This window comes from Rattus rattus, chromosome 11 (genome assembly GCF_011064425.1).
Source record: "Rattus rattus isolate New Zealand chromosome 11, Rrattus_CSIRO_v1, whole genome shotgun sequence".
NCBI lineage: Eukaryota > Metazoa > Chordata > Mammalia > Rodentia > Muridae > Rattus > Rattus rattus.
In genome coordinates, this window is record NC_046164.1 from 3733354 (window position 1) to 3750829 (window position 17476).

The window sequence follows — 17476 nt, forward strand, 5'->3', positions numbered from 1 at the left end:
TATACAAGCTGTATGTAACAATGTACTAAAATTAGCATAATGGACAAAAATGTTCATTCTTTTCTTAGTAGATGAGAGAATTCTTTTCAAGGCTTATTTCCTAGCACAAACCTGTGCAAGCTCATAGTATCCAGCAGAACAAGCGAGACAAAGGAGGCTCTCCCCTTCCTCAGTGTGCTCGTTCACACTTCGGCCTTCAATGAGTAATTTCCGCACAGCATTTACATCTCCTTCTGAACAGGCTTCTGCCAAACTGCGGCTACAAAGAGAACAGTAAAGACCAGCATCACCTCGGGATGACAGAAAAATCTGCATCGTACAAGTACTGGTTTTTCAGGTCATCTAATTAAAATTAACACTATTCTAAAATGCTTTCAATTATGTACAATCTAATAAATAGTGAAATCATAACAAAAATTAAAACAAAAATATAGATTAAACTTTTGTTCAACTACTAGAAATTTTATATGAAATTAAAAAAATTCATAAAATATGTAAGATGCCTACTAATTATAAAAGTCTACCCAAGTTCTTTCATCCATAAGAGTCTCAGACACAAGATGGCAGCAGGTAATGTTAATAAATGAGTAACTGGAAAGTATTACTTCTACAACCGCCTCAGGGCCAGTGTCCTCTACCTTGGTAAGACAAAGTCTGCTCACTGATCTATGACAGGCTATCGGGCCCCCAAGCTTCCGGGAATTCTCTCATCTCCACTTCCTGTGCCTGGCTTTACTTGTGTTTTGGGTATTCACACTCATGTCCCCACCCTTGCTAAGCAAGAACTTTACCCACTGTGCTATCTTTCCACACAGCTTTCTGTTCAAGTAACGGAAGAAAGAATGAAGTCAGCAAGGACTGAAAACTACAACGTACTAACAATACTTCTTCATGCTCTACAACACATCCATACTTTATGTATGAAGTACGACTTTTATTATATTGCATTAAAAAACCTTAAAACATTACTTATACTGAATCCTTACTAATTCTAAAACCACAGATACAAGGAATTATGAGACCCAAGTTAAAGTCTCCTGGCTTGACATTCAGATTATTAGAAACAAGATTTATGATTTCTTTTTAAACAATAGAAAACAAATAATAAACCCCATCCTTTAAAATGATCTAAATTATACAAGTGAACCGACGAAAAGTAGTAACTACAACTGAGAGAACAGCAGTTACTTCTCTGTCACTAACACATGAAAAGCAACATAAATGAAAGGTTATGTGTATGACTCTGTACAGGCCACTTGTGGGAGACGTCAGCACCTAGTATGGGCGTTAGGTACTAACTCAGTGCCTCTGAGAAGAGCAGCAAAGTCTGTTAACAAAGGACTGCCAGCCAGTCCCTGCCAGCCTCAGCATTCCTCACACGACTGCTGCACACTTACCCATTTGAAGCTATCACTCTCAGCTTACTTAGACAACTGATGCTAATTTAACAGGTATGGTTTCTTATGCATACACACAAAAAAGGTATCTTGTTAGGTAAACACGGTATCAGGCACAAGAAAAAGGCTTAATAAATATTAGTTATCATCATTCCTATGAAAATCATGTGTATATGGAACACAAACAAAGCACTCACTTGTCCGACTGCCCTGCATTTGCTGTGCTCTCAGCTCTCATCCGGGTAAGTGCAGCAGCAGCTTCATCCAACGCACAACTGACAGACGACGTTAACCTCCGGAGCACTTCAGGGTCTGCGAAGGCTTTACCATCCGCCGTGGATAATTTGCCTATTCCTGTTACAGTAGGTTCACAGCAATATGGAAAAACCCAAGTGGAAACAAAGTAAAACTCAGGTTACTAAAATCTGTATGTTAACAAGTAACCTTCATCTACTATACTGGACGTACATGTCTATGATCTTTAGGTAAATAACTCTCTTGAACCTCAGAGTTTTATCCATGCCCTATGTTCTTGGATGCATGATCTAACACACACTGGTTATCAGGCATGGGTCTTTCGCTTATGCTCACACAGACAGGCATCTTCTCTGACGTATCTGCATGTCTTTGAGAGAAGAACTCATGTTCAGAGGTTGCTAAAAGATGCAGGTATTGACTCATGAACTACCTACTTCTATCACCACATGCAGAAAATAAAGTCAATATAGAAGAGAACAGAGAAAAGAGAGTTCGAAAATAGTTTTTAGCTTGCTGATGCCACGAAAGACATTTACTTTTTAGAAAATGCCTATTCTTGCTTTAAGACAATAGATAAAAGAATATATAAAAATCTATATAACAATCTCTTAAAAATTTAGTCCATAAATTTATCACATATACTCAAAATCTAAAATTATTTAGAATAGCAAAAGAAATAATGCAAAAGTAGAAGTAGCAAACATTTCAAAGAACATAACTGTTACTTTTCCACATAGCCTTAACAAAGCAAGCTTACCATTACTAATATCACTGTTTTTTGTGCTGTTTAAAAACCTTGGACTGGAGAAATGGCTCAGTGACTGAGAGCACTTGATGCTCTTTCAGAGGACCTATCTGTTTACCAGCACCCACACCAAGCAGCTCAAACATCTATACGTCCAGTTCTAGGGATTGGACACCCTTTTCTGACCTCCATGGGTACTTGTACTTATATGCAAGCAAGCAAACACACACACACACACACACACACACACACACACACACACATATCTCAAGCCCAAAGATGTGGTGATCTAAAATCTACTTTCTGTACAGACCATGCAAGTAACATATATATGCATCAGCACTAACAAAAAGGCCATGAACTTAGTAAAAATAAGCAGCTCTGCAAAATAACAATATTTTATAAAAATAGGAAAAACACAAAATTCACTAACCTTATGAGTTTGAGTTTATATTTGTTTGCTTTTCGGTCTATAAAAATTTTATATCAAATATTGTATCTTATAAAACCAAAGATAAACCTGAAAAGCATCTATGAGTTCACCAGTAACAAGATGTTTTCAGCAGTCAAACTTCATTTCTGCTAATGAAAATGTCCCAAAGATAAAGACTATCTTGGTCTGATGGGATTGAAACCTACAGTACAACTTGGCATTCCTAATGCTTCAGGTCACAGTGTAAGCTCAAGTCCATTATGGCACCATTGAGATCAACTTCATAGATTTCAGAGTTGAGAATTTCAGACTGCGTTATCAACTCCAGTAAATTCCAGTCAGAAACAGCAGAAAGAAAACAAAACAGTCTAGCACAAAGTGACCACTTTTAAAAATCAATGTCAATATTCATCTATAACTCCTAATAAATTCTTCTGTTTTTCACACCAGGGTCTTTACTTTGTAGCTCAGCCCCGGCCGGCCTCCTGAATACTGAAGAATGAATGGTGGGACAGCAGGGATCCACTACCATGTATACCCACAAAGGCAACTACTGGATAATCAAGAGGCAACAAAAATATTAATAAAAACTAATCAGCCCGTGGTAAATTACAATGACCTTACATTATTAAGCAGTGTGGTGGTCTGAATAGGAACGACCTTCACAGACTCCTATATTTGCATCCTTATCTCGTAAGGCGTGCAGGAATAGGAAGTGTGGCTTTTGGAGTAAGTGTCACTATGAGGGGGGCTTTGAGGTTTCATATGCTCAAGCCACCTATGCCCTGTGAGGGACTGGTGATCAAGATGTAGACCTCTCGGCTCCTCTCAGGACCACACTACCTACACACTGCTATCCTTCCCACCATGATGATAACAAACTGAACTTCTGAAACTAAGCCAGGCCCAATGAAATGTTTTCCTTTATGAGAGTTGCCCTGGTCATGTCTGTTCACAACAACAAATACTAATACAATTAGCAAAAACCAAAAATAGAAATGGTATATGACCAGTTCACTCTACCCAACTTCAAACATTTAATTGGCTGAACCATTGGAGTACAAAACTTAACACAGAGAGCACGTTATGACATCTATGTCTGATTTAAGGATAAGAGATAATAAATGTTTTCTCCCTTTCCTCATAGATCTTAAAATAAGCTGAAAGTAAAAGGAATTCCATCCTTGATAAAACTAAGATACATCTTTAAATCTAAGCTACTACTGGGAAGGTAAATAGAATAGACTAAGTTGATACACAGCTAGTAAGAGAAACAAGGTGATTATAAACTCAGAACTTGAGAAACATCAAACTGGATAGGACCTAACTAGGTAAGGAGGAACAGGGAGGAGGAGCAGAGGGACACAGTACTCCTGCTCTGTCCTCAGCACCCTATCTCCCCTCATGGGACCAGCATGTGGGCAGTCAGGCTTATTATGCAAAGACTAGAACTTGCAAGTAATCTCTCAAGAAATCCAACAGACTTTGAGGAAAAGACCTACACAATAAAACATTAGGTGATCCCAAAGAAATAAAAGCTTCTATGTGCAATTACAGCTAGGAAAACCAAACTGTTCCTAAAGAAAAAAGAAAAAAAAAGAAAAATTAAATGACACTGTTATACATACCCTATATCCTATTCTTTTGTTTTTTCCCTCGTGTTTATTTTTTTACAAGTTTTTAGTGTTTGACTGTATGCATATGTGTATCATGCCCATGCATGATGATGAGAGAGGTCACAAAATGGGGTCAAGTCCCCTGGAACTGGAGTTACAGTGGTTGTGAGCCACCACTTAGGTGGTGGGAAATAAGTGCTATTAACCACTGAATCCATTTCTACAGTCCCTATCTCTCAACACTACACATATAATAAAATACATAGTTACGCTATATCAAACAGATTATCCTGTTAAGTCCAAACCAATCAGAAACTCATGAAAAGCCTGGAAATAACAAAGACAGGGAACTCAAGAAGTAAGGCTTTAAAATTGAGAGGATCCATGGATCAAGCAATGTAGAAAACCCTAAGAAAGCAAGAGGAAATCCAATTGAGTGCCTGTGAGACAAACTGATGATCTCAGAGATACAACGGCCAGGAATTCATTTTTCTCAACCACAGTGAGATTGGTAGTAAGCCTTCCCCCACAGCAGATAGGTAAAAACAGGTGATTTCAGTCCATAAGACCTTAAGGCTAGAGAACCCAGCCATATTATGTCCTAAAATCTAATACGCAGAAATTACAAGGCAAAATCTTGTGGTTGCTTCAAAATAAATTACTGTAATTTCATAGGAAACCAGTGAGTGTTTCATGGTTCAAAGCATCACTTGACAAGGGATATATGTATTATTTTTGAAATCTGCCTTTTATGTCATTGGTATTGGCTATAACAGAACTCAGGGATCACCACAGTCAAAGACATTTTTATGATTTGAAAAGACAACCCAATGCACTCAAAGACCAATTTTCAAATGCCACCAAGTGCTGGGAAAGCCCGAAAACAAGTTACAGATGAGGAAAACAGTCACAGCAGTAACATCAAACTTCAACTGAAACACTAAACAGTATAAATGGGCAATGAGCTTAAAAGTATGTAAAAATGATTTTCTTTCTTTTTCTTTTGGAGCTGGGGACCGAACCCAGGTCCTTGCATTTGCTAGGCAAGCGCTCTACCACTGAGCTAAATCCCCAACCCCTTAAAAATGATTTCTAAACTAAACTTTTAATGCATAAACTGCTATGCATAAGGATAACAAGACATTTTCACATGAAATCTCAAACAATTTAGCTCCTCACAAGAAAAATGAGGGAAGAAGAAAAAACAAAGACCACCACCAACAACAACAAAACCAACAAAAAACCAAAAAGATTGTACATGTAACACATCTTTCTGGAGAAAGGTATTCTAAGGCTGGAGAAATGGCTCAATAAAGAGTACCAGCTACTCACTCTAAAATCAAACAAGCAAAGCCAAAACATAGAAAGTATAAAATAACTCATCAATTCTAAGCAATGACAGGATGTTTAGAAATATTATTAATAGTAAATTTCTATTTTTTTCCTTTGACTGTCTTTATGGCTGTGTTTTAAAGGAAATCCTTGAGAGATATATAGAAGAATTCATAAATGAGACTGTGTAAAGTTTAGGTCTATATTCAAAGACATGAGGGTATCAACAGAGTGGTAATGAGTAAATGATAAAACAAGATTACCTACGCACTGATACTGAAATTGAACATCACGATCAGAGGGTCTATTCTATATTCTATGCTATTCTAAGTTTTTGTGTTAAATTTTCCCTTAAAAAGGAAAAGAAGGCAACTAAAGAGAAGGCTCAGCGATTAAGAGGATGGCTGGTCTTCCAAAGGACCTGGGTTCAATTCCCAGCACCTATGTGGCAGCTCGCAGCTGTCTGTAAATCCAGTTCCAGGGGAAGACACCTTCACACCAATGCATATAAAGAATAAAATTAAATAAATAGTTTTTTAAAAAAAGAAATGACTGAAAGGAGAGAAGTGAAAAACAGAATGAAGAAGAAATTATGTACATAATCTTTTAATTAAAATAATGTTCTTAAAGGGAAAATAAAATCTACACTATGGAAATGATACAGTTTACTTTAAGAATCCAGCCTGCACTGTATGCAGTGCATGGGGGAAGGCTGTGCCAGCATAAGGTAAAAGTAAAGTTCCTCCAACTATAACCTAGTATCACGTGTACTGTTTAAAGATATTAATACAGTTTATTCATTAATAATAATTTAGTCAACAGCACTGCAAATAAGCTATGCTTCACTGAATCTTACCAAATGTGTTTTCCAAATAAAGTACACTTTAATTTTCTTAGATTAAAGAACACTACATAATTATGCCTAGAGGCCTCTTTGGTTTGCTAGGTTAGGCTGGCCTGGAATGAAATTGAACTTGTAGCAAGCCTCCTGCCTCAGCTACCACACATGGCTATGAGGCCATTCTGAACAATGACATCTTCAGGAAAAAGGCAGTGATGTAAAGAACAGAGTGTTAAAGCAGACTTGTTCAGGTACAGGACAAACGGAAGGCAGCACTTAGGCTGTGAATATGTGAATATGAAGGGGAATTGCTAGTTTCCACTGCTCTGGGCATGACTTACTACTAATCAGAGTGTTTAGGAGGACACAAATTCCAATACTGAATCTATTAAGTACTGAAAATTATGTATATAAAAAGCCCTTTTTAATAGGGCTAAGAAGTGGGATGTAAATTTTACACTGATTTTATTTAATTCAATTTAAATTTGGCTTAAATTTACCAATGTTACTCTATAGTGAATTTGATGGAAATGTTTCAGTAGTGACGCTTCTGTTGAAATGTAATCACTACTTATGTCACTACAGAAAACATCTTGGGCCACACACACACACACACACACACACACACACACACACACACACACACACACACACACACACAAGATGAGTAGCAAGAGGCGTGCAGCTCGGCAGAGCAGAGGAGACACAATTACAAAGAACACAGCATACCTGCAGCTTCTAGCAAAGCCTCCAGTCTAGCTTGTGTCTCTGGATCTACTGTCCTGAGGTCAGCACCGTCAGCGGTGCCTGAGAGGAGCAACTTGGAAGCTGTTTCCAGCATTGGATTCTCCAAATCATCCTGGTCCAAAATGAAAGACTCCACCTAAAAACCAAATACAGATAAAAGACAAAGTCAGGAAAGCAGGGAGGGGAACAAAAACAAGATCAGAGGTAGAAAAATATGTTTACTATAATACCAATGATAAGTACAGTAGCAGTCGTAAATAAATCAAAACAACCAAAGTCCATTGTTTAAATAAAAAGAAAAATCCATGTTGACCACTTAAAGAGCTCATTATTCAAAGGGTGGTGGTGGACACCTTTAATCCCCAGCACTGAGGAGGCAGAGGCAGGCAGATCTCCATGAGTTTGAGGTCAGCCTGGACTATAGAGTGAGTTCCAGGACAGCCAGAGCTACACAGAAAAACTGTCTTAAAACAAAACAAAACAAAAATTAAAACAACACGAGCAAGAACAAGCTTTTTACTTCCTGGAATCGTATGCATTCTCTCCAGTTTTGTGTGCATGAGCTATGGCTGAGCTTATGAACATGAATCCTGAACTTTCCCCATGCCAGCTCTTTATGGAGATGTTTAAGTGCCTGACTTGCCTGACTTTTTGCACTTATGAAGGACTAAGCCTCCACAAACCTCATATGAGAGCTATTATTAACCAGTGTTTCCATGTTAAAATGTGGAATAAAATATTGCAGAAAAGGACACTTATTAGTATCACTAATGATTTCATCGAAAGTCTAGCTATTAGGAATTTATTGGACTTAAGCAATTAAGAATTTCAAATTGTAAATTTATGCTTCAAAGTTTAACTTTATTTCATCATAACAAATAATATCAATTTAAATGGCAGGTTCACTTTAATCACTTTTGAGAATGTTTCTCAAAAATCCAAATCTAATAGTGGCAGTTTACCAGTTGTATTCATCAGGAAAAAAAAAGCCATTTCATGAAAATATTTTCTTTTTTCTTTTCTTTTTTTTTTATGTGTTTAGTTACTTATCTGTTTATTTTTAGCTTTTAAAGTTAATATATAAGGCAATGTGTTTTATTACAGTATTTTCATACATAACTTTATTCTCATTCATTCCTCTTCTCCATATACCCCCTTCATTCTCCTTACTCTGTATTGCTGGTACTCTTCAGTTGTGAAAATATTTTCTTAGATTTCAAAAAAATTAACAAAAAGAGGACTATAAAGATGACTTAACAGTTACAAATACATAAAGACTGCTTTTGCCAAGAATCCAACTTCAATTCACAGCATCTACTTTGGGGAGGTTACAAAAACCTACAAACCTATACTCCTGTGGACATATCCACATATGTAGACACACCCGTAATTTCAAAAGATGGTAAAGTCTTTATAAAAACAGTGAAAGTGAGATATGAAATATTTCCTTTATTTTACTCCAAGTGTACAGCAATGAAAACTATTTGTCTACATTGGTGCTTTCACCATATAAATAAGCATGTACTTATTTCTGGCTTTATAGTCTCAGTACAAATGTCAACATATCAAAAACAACTAATTAGTATTATGAGGATAATAAATTTGGCCCCCTGATAGCCTAAAATGATCTTTTAGACCCTGAGAAGGTTATAGATCATCTGTTTTGGATATACTCACTAGAAATAAACCAGAGTAAATTGAGAGAAATTTGAGGTAGTAAAAACCCACCCACCACACCTGGCTTTTTGTTTGTTCGTTTGGTTGGCTGGTTGGTTGGTTTTGGTAGTTTGGCTATGCTGTCAAATCCACAGCAAAATCCTAAACTCTTCAAGAGCTCCTATTGAGAAGCACTGTGAGCCTAAGCAGACAAGAGCACAGCTGGCAGACATCTTAAGGTGCCTCTACAGAGCTCTGCAAAAAGGACAATAAAAACAGAGTAAAGGGAGCAAGAGAGATGGCTCAGTAAAGTCCACTAGAATACTCTACAGAGGACCCAGGTAATTCCCAGGATCCACACATAGTGGCTCACAATTACAATTCCTGAGACCTTCTTCTGGCCTCTACTAGAAGCAGGCAAGCTAGTGTGCACAGGAATGCATGTAGGCAAACACTGATACACATAAAACATAAATTAAGAACACACACACGCAAACACACGCAAAGTAATAAATAACCTACGACAACAAGCTCAGGCCTACTATCTAAAAGGACAAAAGAAAAAACAATGAATTTGTAAAGCATTATAACACCGACAGGCGTAAACTGCAGGCGTTTTCACCGCCTACAAAAGTTGCCACCATGCATGTTATACAATTCCATTCTCAAAGAGAGCAGAGAGCAGCACAGCTTTACTTCAGCCTAGAGTGTAAGAGGTCAGAGGGTGGAGTACGATTTCTACTTCAGTGAGAGAACTTTTAGGTATGATGTGATTCAGAAATGTCTCTGCACTCTAGAACAGAGTTTAAAAAGATAATTCTCTCGAAAGAAAATATTGTGCCCCCAAAATGCCAAAATACAATCTGCTGAAATATCTATCTTAACTTAAATGTGATGAGAAAATAAAAGAAAATACAGTAATATCAACAGAAATGAAGTAAAGAGATGAATGTTAGCTTTAGAAAATAAAAACTCAATTCAAAGGTATAAATGACAGGTGCCAAATCTCTCTAAAAGTATTCCAAGTAGAAAAGAATAATTTTGACCAAAATAACCAATCTGTATAAGATGAGAGAGGAAAACAGAATGTGCCACTAGCAGACACACGTGCAATTTCAGTCTGATTTAACAAGGAAGAATTCACAGCAAGAGAATTCAGGATATTGGTTGCAAGGTGGTGGCTTAAAGTCCCCCATATTATAATGTATCATTGCTAAGACTAATGTAAACTTACCAAGATAACGGCATTTTACTCAAAATGAGGGATTTTCTTTCTCATTAATTTTCTTGGTACAACCATGACTAAAAGATACAGAATATAGAATAACAAACAGTGTCCTATGGCGTGGGAAGACACCCCCAGTGGGAAGGACTAGCTGTGCAAGGCCTATGAGATGGTCTATGAGCAGAGCCCATGCACTGGGGGAAGAGATCCACCTCCCACCAGCTGCTCTCTTAACTGCTATACATTCACCATGGCCAGTCCTCTACCCCACATCAACCATTTATTACATGTATGTGCGTGTGTGCTCACACAGTTTCTATGTGCTGTGAAAACAAACATTAACTTACATGCACACCCAACAAGTATAAAAATCTACTTTCAGTAATCCTCAAGCTGGGAGTGAAAATCTGGGCTGCTGAGATGGCTCAGAGGAGAAAACTGCACATAAGCCAAGCTACTCAACTTGAGTCCAATCCCTGGGCTCCACACAGCTGTCCCCTGACCGCCACAGGCCCATTGTGAGGTCTACCTATCCTCCTTTATGTACACACACACCGAATTGTTTTAAGATTTTAAAGTTGCCAGATGATTCTCAGATTCTTCCCTTTCTGAAAAACTTAGGATATATTTGAAGCAAAGCTAATTATAAAATCTTATATGAAGAAGGGGACAAAAATGGTCGCTGATTAAACACATACCACTGACATCCTATATTCAAAACTGTTTACTACTGTATTTATACATCAATGTATAAAAACAACTTTACTATCTAAGAACTTATTTAATTTTAAATGAGCACGTATGAATGGCCAATAATACTAGAAAAGGGATATAACACAGCATGTGTAGGGTGGTAAAAAAACTACATACTAGAGAAAAATCAAAACGCTGCTCCTGTAACACCGTTTATCCTTTCCTCCATTTGTAGGCTGTAGCTATAGAGCTTATTCAGCAAGCCCCAAGTCCCGAGTGCAACCGCCAGACTGGTAGGAAGAAATACTCAATATTTCTTTTCAAATAGATTTGTGTGCTGCGATGGTTTGTATGTGCTCGGCCCAAGGATTAGCACTATTTGGAGAAGTGGCCTTGTTGGAGTAGGTGTGTCAATGTGTTTGTGGGCTTAAGTTCCTCACCCTAGCTGCCTGGAAGTCAGTCTTCCACTAGCAGCCTTCAGATGAAGATGTAGAACTCTCAGCTCCTCCAGCCCCACATTTGCCTGGATGCTGCCATGCTCCTACCTTGATGATAATGGACTGAACCTCTGAGCTGCCTGTAAGCCAGCCCCAATTAAATGTTGTCCTGATAAGAGTTGCCTTGGTCATGGTGTCTGTTCATAACAGTAAAACCCTAACTAAGACAGAAGTTGGTACTGGGAACTGAGGTGATCAGCCTGACAATGCTTTTGTTTGGAAGAATGGATTTGGAAAGCAATAGAATGCTTTAAATGGCACTCAATGGGCCATCCTAGTAGAAATATAGAAGACTTGCTGGAAGTGGTTTGAACTGTGCAGACCTGGCCCAGGTTTCAGTGGAAAATTTCAATATGTGGCCTAGAGCCTGTTTTTGAAGTATTTAGGTGAAGAATGTGGATGCTTTTTGCCCATGTCTGAAGAGTCTGCCTGAGACTTAAGGTGAAGAGACTCAGATTAATTGCATTGACAAAGAAAGTCTCAGAAACATCCAACATAAGACTTTGTTCTCTGGTTGAGTCTCATGAAGAGCATTTTAAACAAGCACAGCAAGCTTAGAAAGGTAAAATATAAAATATATGGTTCTAGTATTAAAGAGGCGCCAGGAAGTGAAATGGGGCCAAATCCTGTGTTCAAAGATATTAAATTGCATTAAGGGAATGAGACTTTGGGGCAAGATCCAGTTTAGATCCAGGCATGGAAACACCATGTTTCCTAGGAAACAGAACCATGCAGATCTCTGAGTTCAAGGTTAATCTACAACGCAAGATCCAGGATAGCCAAGCTTAGGTAGTGAAGGAGTCAGAAAACAGAAAACTGGTGATTATGAAACAGAACAAAGGGGCCAGCCATGTTCCAGCCCCAGCAAACAGCAGAACTTGGCAGCTTTGGCCATGTGGCTCTGGCTTTAGAGTCCAGAATAGAAGGGACTACTGGGACAATTGATACTGGTCAGCTTAAGCTAAGAAATTAGTGGTGATTAAGAAGAGACCAAGGGGGTTGGGGATTTGGCTCAGTGGTAGAGCGCTTGCCTACCAAGCGCAAGGCCCTGGGTTTGGTCCCCAGCTCCGAAAAAAAAAGATAAACAAATAAAAATAATGAGGTTTCCTTTTGGGGTTGGGGATTTAGCTCAGTGGTAGAGCGCTTGCCTAGCAAGCGCAAGGCCCTGGGTTCAGTCCCCAGCTCCAAAAAAAAAAAAAGAAAAGAAAGAAAGAAAAAAAAAAGAGAGAGACCACATCAATCATTGCGGTGAAATCCTCTGAGAAGTGGTTTCTGAGAACACAAAAAACTGTGTTCCAGAGATAGCCAAGGTTGTACCTGTGTACTTAGTAATGTGTAAAAGTCATTCAGGTGGTACTGGCCCAGGACAAAAGGGGTCATGCAAAGGATTTGAGGCTTGGCACCATGAAGAGAGCCCATGAGAGGTTACTGGTGAAGCCTAGTTGCAGCAGAAGATCCCAGCATACTGGAAATGCCAGCACCATGGTATGATCACCAAGAACAGCAGCAGTAACGGAGAGGGTCAACCTGAGTTTAGCATGATACAGAGATGGAAAATGATGCCATCCCTTTGGAGGATGCCAGAAGACCATGTGTGGATCCCAGACAGTGAAAAAAGAAGCTGTAATACTGAAGCTGTCTTGGAGACCCCAAGATTTTCTAGATGCCAGAGTCATAGGATATCTCCAGAGGAATGCTGCTAACAAGGAATGGGACCAGTCCAGTAAAAGACGTTTGTTGCAGCCAACAAAGATGAAAAGAGAGTTGGGGATCTGAAAACTGCTTTGACATCAGACATGGAGATGCAGAGTTTGGAGTTTACCCAGCTGATCTGCTGTCTTGATTTGGGGATTACAGCTAAGTGATTGGATGGATTTCAGAAGAGACTTTTAACTTTTTTTAACTTTTAACATTGTTGATATTGCTATAGACTATAGAGACTTTGAAAGTTGGTTAGATATGGTATCTAACCATATGGTTGGTAGATATTATGGTTAAATATGACCCCCTAAAGACTCATGTTTGATTAAGCCTATGGGGCCAGGGACTGGAACTGTTGGAATAGATGTGGCCTTGTTAGAGTAGGTGTGTCACTGTGGGCATGGGTTTAAGACCCTCATCCTAGCTGCCTGGAAGCCAGTCTTCTCCTAGCAGCCTTTAGATGAAGATGCAGATCTCTCAGCTCCTCCTGCACCACGCCTGCCTGGATGCTGCCATGTTCCTGCCTTGATGATAATGGACTGAACCTCTGAACCTGTAAGCCAGCCCCAATGAAATGTTGTCATTTATGAGACTTGTCTTGGTCATGGTGTTTGTTCACAGTAGTAAAACCCTAAGACATGTGCTTTTCCTAATAAATACAGAAAGAATAACATAAGAGATTTAATCTTATATTCAAAGTAGCCTCTTATTAAAATTAAACTAGAATACGCATGTATACCTCCTTATTCTAAGCTGAAATAGTGCAGATTAAAAACTGAAATTTGGGGGTTGGGAATTAGCTCAGTGGTAGAGCGCTTGCCTAGCAAGCGCAAGGCCCTGGGTTCTGTCCCCAGCTCTGAAAAAAAGAAAAGAAAAAAAAAAAAAAAAAAAAAAAAACCCTGAAATTTGTTTCCACTAAAATCTAACTCATTTTATAATTTCTATAATTATTGACCATAACCACCTTGTAGAACATAAATATTTTAAATGATCAAAATAAGAAAATTAAGTAGTACTTTAATTTTTACAGTACTGAAAATTGAATCCAGGCCCTTGTTCACATAATCACTCTGCAACTAAGCTGTGCACTTAGACTTTTCAACTATTTTCTTATTCTTTCTTTAAATGAAACATACACTTTCATAAAGTGTAAATAAATGCCATTAGTTATCCTTTAAAAGTATCAAAGTTAATGAGTGTTTAAGCATGACAACTCTAAAATATGTAAAAATATGTAAAATATGTAAAAATATGTAAAAAATACTGGGGATGTATTGTTAGAACTAAGTATTTTATAAAAAGATATTACAGCCAATGTTTTGTTTTTACGTTGAGAATTCCATACATAAGCACTACATTTCTGCACTCCCATCTCTCATTCTGTAATTTCAACTCCTCCAATGTCTGTCCTCCAATCTTCATGATCTCATCTGTAATTGTTAAATCATCACCACACACAAATGTATGTATGTATGCCACGTGTATACACAACCTGTGAGACTATTTACCTTTGCTCATTATTTACACATGCCCAAGGCTGACCATTTGGGACTGGATACATTAAGTGGGAGCTTGTCCCTGAAGAAGAAATCTGCCTACATTAAATTCTTGAAAAATTTAAAGACAGAAAACTGGAAAAGAAATCTAAGAGTCTTAGAAATAAATCACAGGTCTAATTCAGTGTAACAGAAAAGGAAAAAAAAAAATCAAGGATCCTTATATATACAAATGGCAGGTTCCTAAATATGTAGTGGAGAGGGCCAGCTAAATCCTAGACCCACTCATTCAATACTCTTTCTACCAAAAACATTCCATGCTAGAGTAATAAGAAGCTGCACGTTCATAGAGCTCTAAAAATTCTAACTTTCAATGTTTTATTTAAACAAGGCCCCTAAATAAACTCTTTACTAAAGACTATAAGTAAAAAGTAGTGTTATCAAACATTTTAGGCCCCTGATAGCGTCCCATAGGAAGCACTGTTCTATTAAATTCTATTCATTTCTCTTTGGATACATATCCCACAGTGCATGTACAGAGGTCAGATGACAACTTGCATGTGTCAGCTGTCTTCTTGTATCATGTGGGTTCCTGGAACCAAACTCAGGTCATCAGGCTTGGCAACAAATGCCTTTTAATCCACGGAGCCATCCCTTCCCTATGAGGTTGTCTTGACACCACCCATTCCACACTAAATAATAATCTAGAAGGGTTTTAGAAATAACTGTTTTGAGCTAGTCCTAAGGCATACCAGGAGATGAACATTTTCCCTCAACCTTTACTTGCCAGGTATCAGTAGTAACTTAACAACCAAGTCACATACCTGGACACAGTCAAATGACTCCTTGGAAAAGAAAAACTAACTTCTCAAAGCCTTCCCACACAAAACAATCCACAAATCTGAGGAGGTAGAGAACCTCTGAACTAAACAGAAGCAAATATAAATCTAAAATGTACAACAGTTTACAGTAAAATCATTTTTTTCCTACTAAACAGAATGGGAGCCAAGAGTAAAGAACTGTTCTAAGCTAACAAGACTTACGTAACAATAATAAATCATAATACAGGCCCTATCTGAACCTGGCTTGTGCCAGCCAGCAGGAGAAAGAGGGCATTTGAGATATGAGAAGGAATAGACTATGTTTGAAAATATACTAGTTCTGAGATAGTCCCATGTATCTCTGAATGGCCTCAAACTCACTGTGCAGCCAAAGATGATCCTGAACTTGGATACCCCATATCTGTCTCCCAAGTGCTAAAATTACAGACGTATACCACCATGTCCAGTTTTACGCACTACCAAGGATCCAACTAGGTATTTATGCTTTGTGCATTAATGCTTTATTTAAACTTTTTACTTATTTATATTTAAGCTTCATACATGCTAGGCAAATATTCTATCGAATAAGCTTCGTCTCCAGCTCTAGAAAATTCTGATGTCCAATTAGAGCTACATACATGAATAAGGAAGGCATTCTGGACTAGTCTTTTTGTGTTTGTTAAAGACTTACTTTGTAGTGACTTTACTGCAAGAACTGCTTCAGTTTTGTTTGTTTTTAAAAGTATTACCTCTATTAGGTATAAATCTTTGTATAGATTTATACATGTGTGTTCATATGCAAATTTTAAAAAATTTTAAAAATTTTCTGGTGGTCCTAGAACTCACTATGTAGACCAGGCTGGCCTTGAACTTGGGAAATTCATCTGCCCCTGTGTACAAAGTTGAGGGATTAAAGGTGTACACTACCACTGCTCAGTTTCAGAAATAATTAATTAATTACTAAGTAAAATTGTTCTATTACATTCTCCCCAATGACAAACCAATGTAACCAAAATAGTTAAATAAAAACCAAGATCTTTTAACAATGGTAAAATCCAAATAAATGTTAATACTAGTAAGTTATACTCCTAAGTCCTATTATACTTAAAACAAAAAAGAACAGTCAGTCATATGGTAATTTGAAGTGGCAAAAACAATCGGACCAACTGTGAACATCAGCAACTTAAACTAACTCTTTACTCAAAATATAGTCATTAACCTGTGCAAAGGATAAGAACAGTAGACTTTAAGAAACTGGACACCACATATACCAACACCACTAAACATACATTTGCCACCACTTGCCTTGTGTTCAAAGCAATAAGCAGCTATTAGAAACAGAAACCCAAAACATAACAATCATTGTCTTACATAAATACACAATACAGAAAGACATGGCAAGTGCAAAGAAGTATGAAGTAGGAAGTAGGAAGACAATGACGACACAGAGGAAGAAAACAATTCTCTACAAGCTAGGTAAAAAAGCAACATATAAGGAATAAGGCACTTTTGTTCACAGTTTATACTAAAAGACTTCATTTACGCAAACATTTTCAGACACATAAATAAGAGACCATGAAAATAGTTGTTTTAAGTAAATGTAACTTCAAAAATAAAACCTATTAAGAATTCTAACATATCAAATATAAGGTTGTGATAGGAGAGAAGCTTAGGGTATGAACACAAGCCTATTTCAATTGGAACTATGTGGAATTCAGCATTCTGCACTCCTTTTGGCACTACTAAGTCACCAACTATTACCAATTTTGTTCTTCTGCAACTCTCCTGGCAAAAGTCTGGATATTAAACCAAAAATAAAAGTAGCTTATATTTTGACTAAAAGGTTCATTAAAACTGTCCAGACTAGTGAGATGCCTCGGCAGGTTGAAGTACTTGTCTCCAAAGCTGAAGACCTGAGCTTGGTCCCCAGGACCTCACGGTGGGAAGGAGAGAACTGATTCACAGAATCACTCTCCTGTAGACTGCACACATAATCAGTGCATCAATAAATAAATACA

General features: G+C 37.7%; 1 protein-coding gene across 8 annotated transcripts in view; it reads right to left on the reverse strand.

Moving 5' to 3' along the window:
- Ankrd17 (ankyrin repeat domain 17) overlaps positions 1–17476 on the reverse strand; it is a 134372-nt gene that overhangs the window by 64676 nt on the left and 52220 nt on the right. For all 8 annotated transcript variants that reach the window (XM_032916146.1, XM_032916145.1, XM_032916151.1 and 5 more), the window contains exons 2-4: positions 7352–7505; positions 1595–1751; positions 112–259 (exon numbers count right to left, since the gene is read on the reverse strand). In XM_032916146.1, coding sequence (XP_032772037.1) covers positions 112–259; positions 1595–1751; positions 7352–7505 — 459 coding nt within the window. The remainder of the gene's footprint in view (positions 1–111; positions 260–1594; positions 1752–7351; positions 7506–17476) is intronic.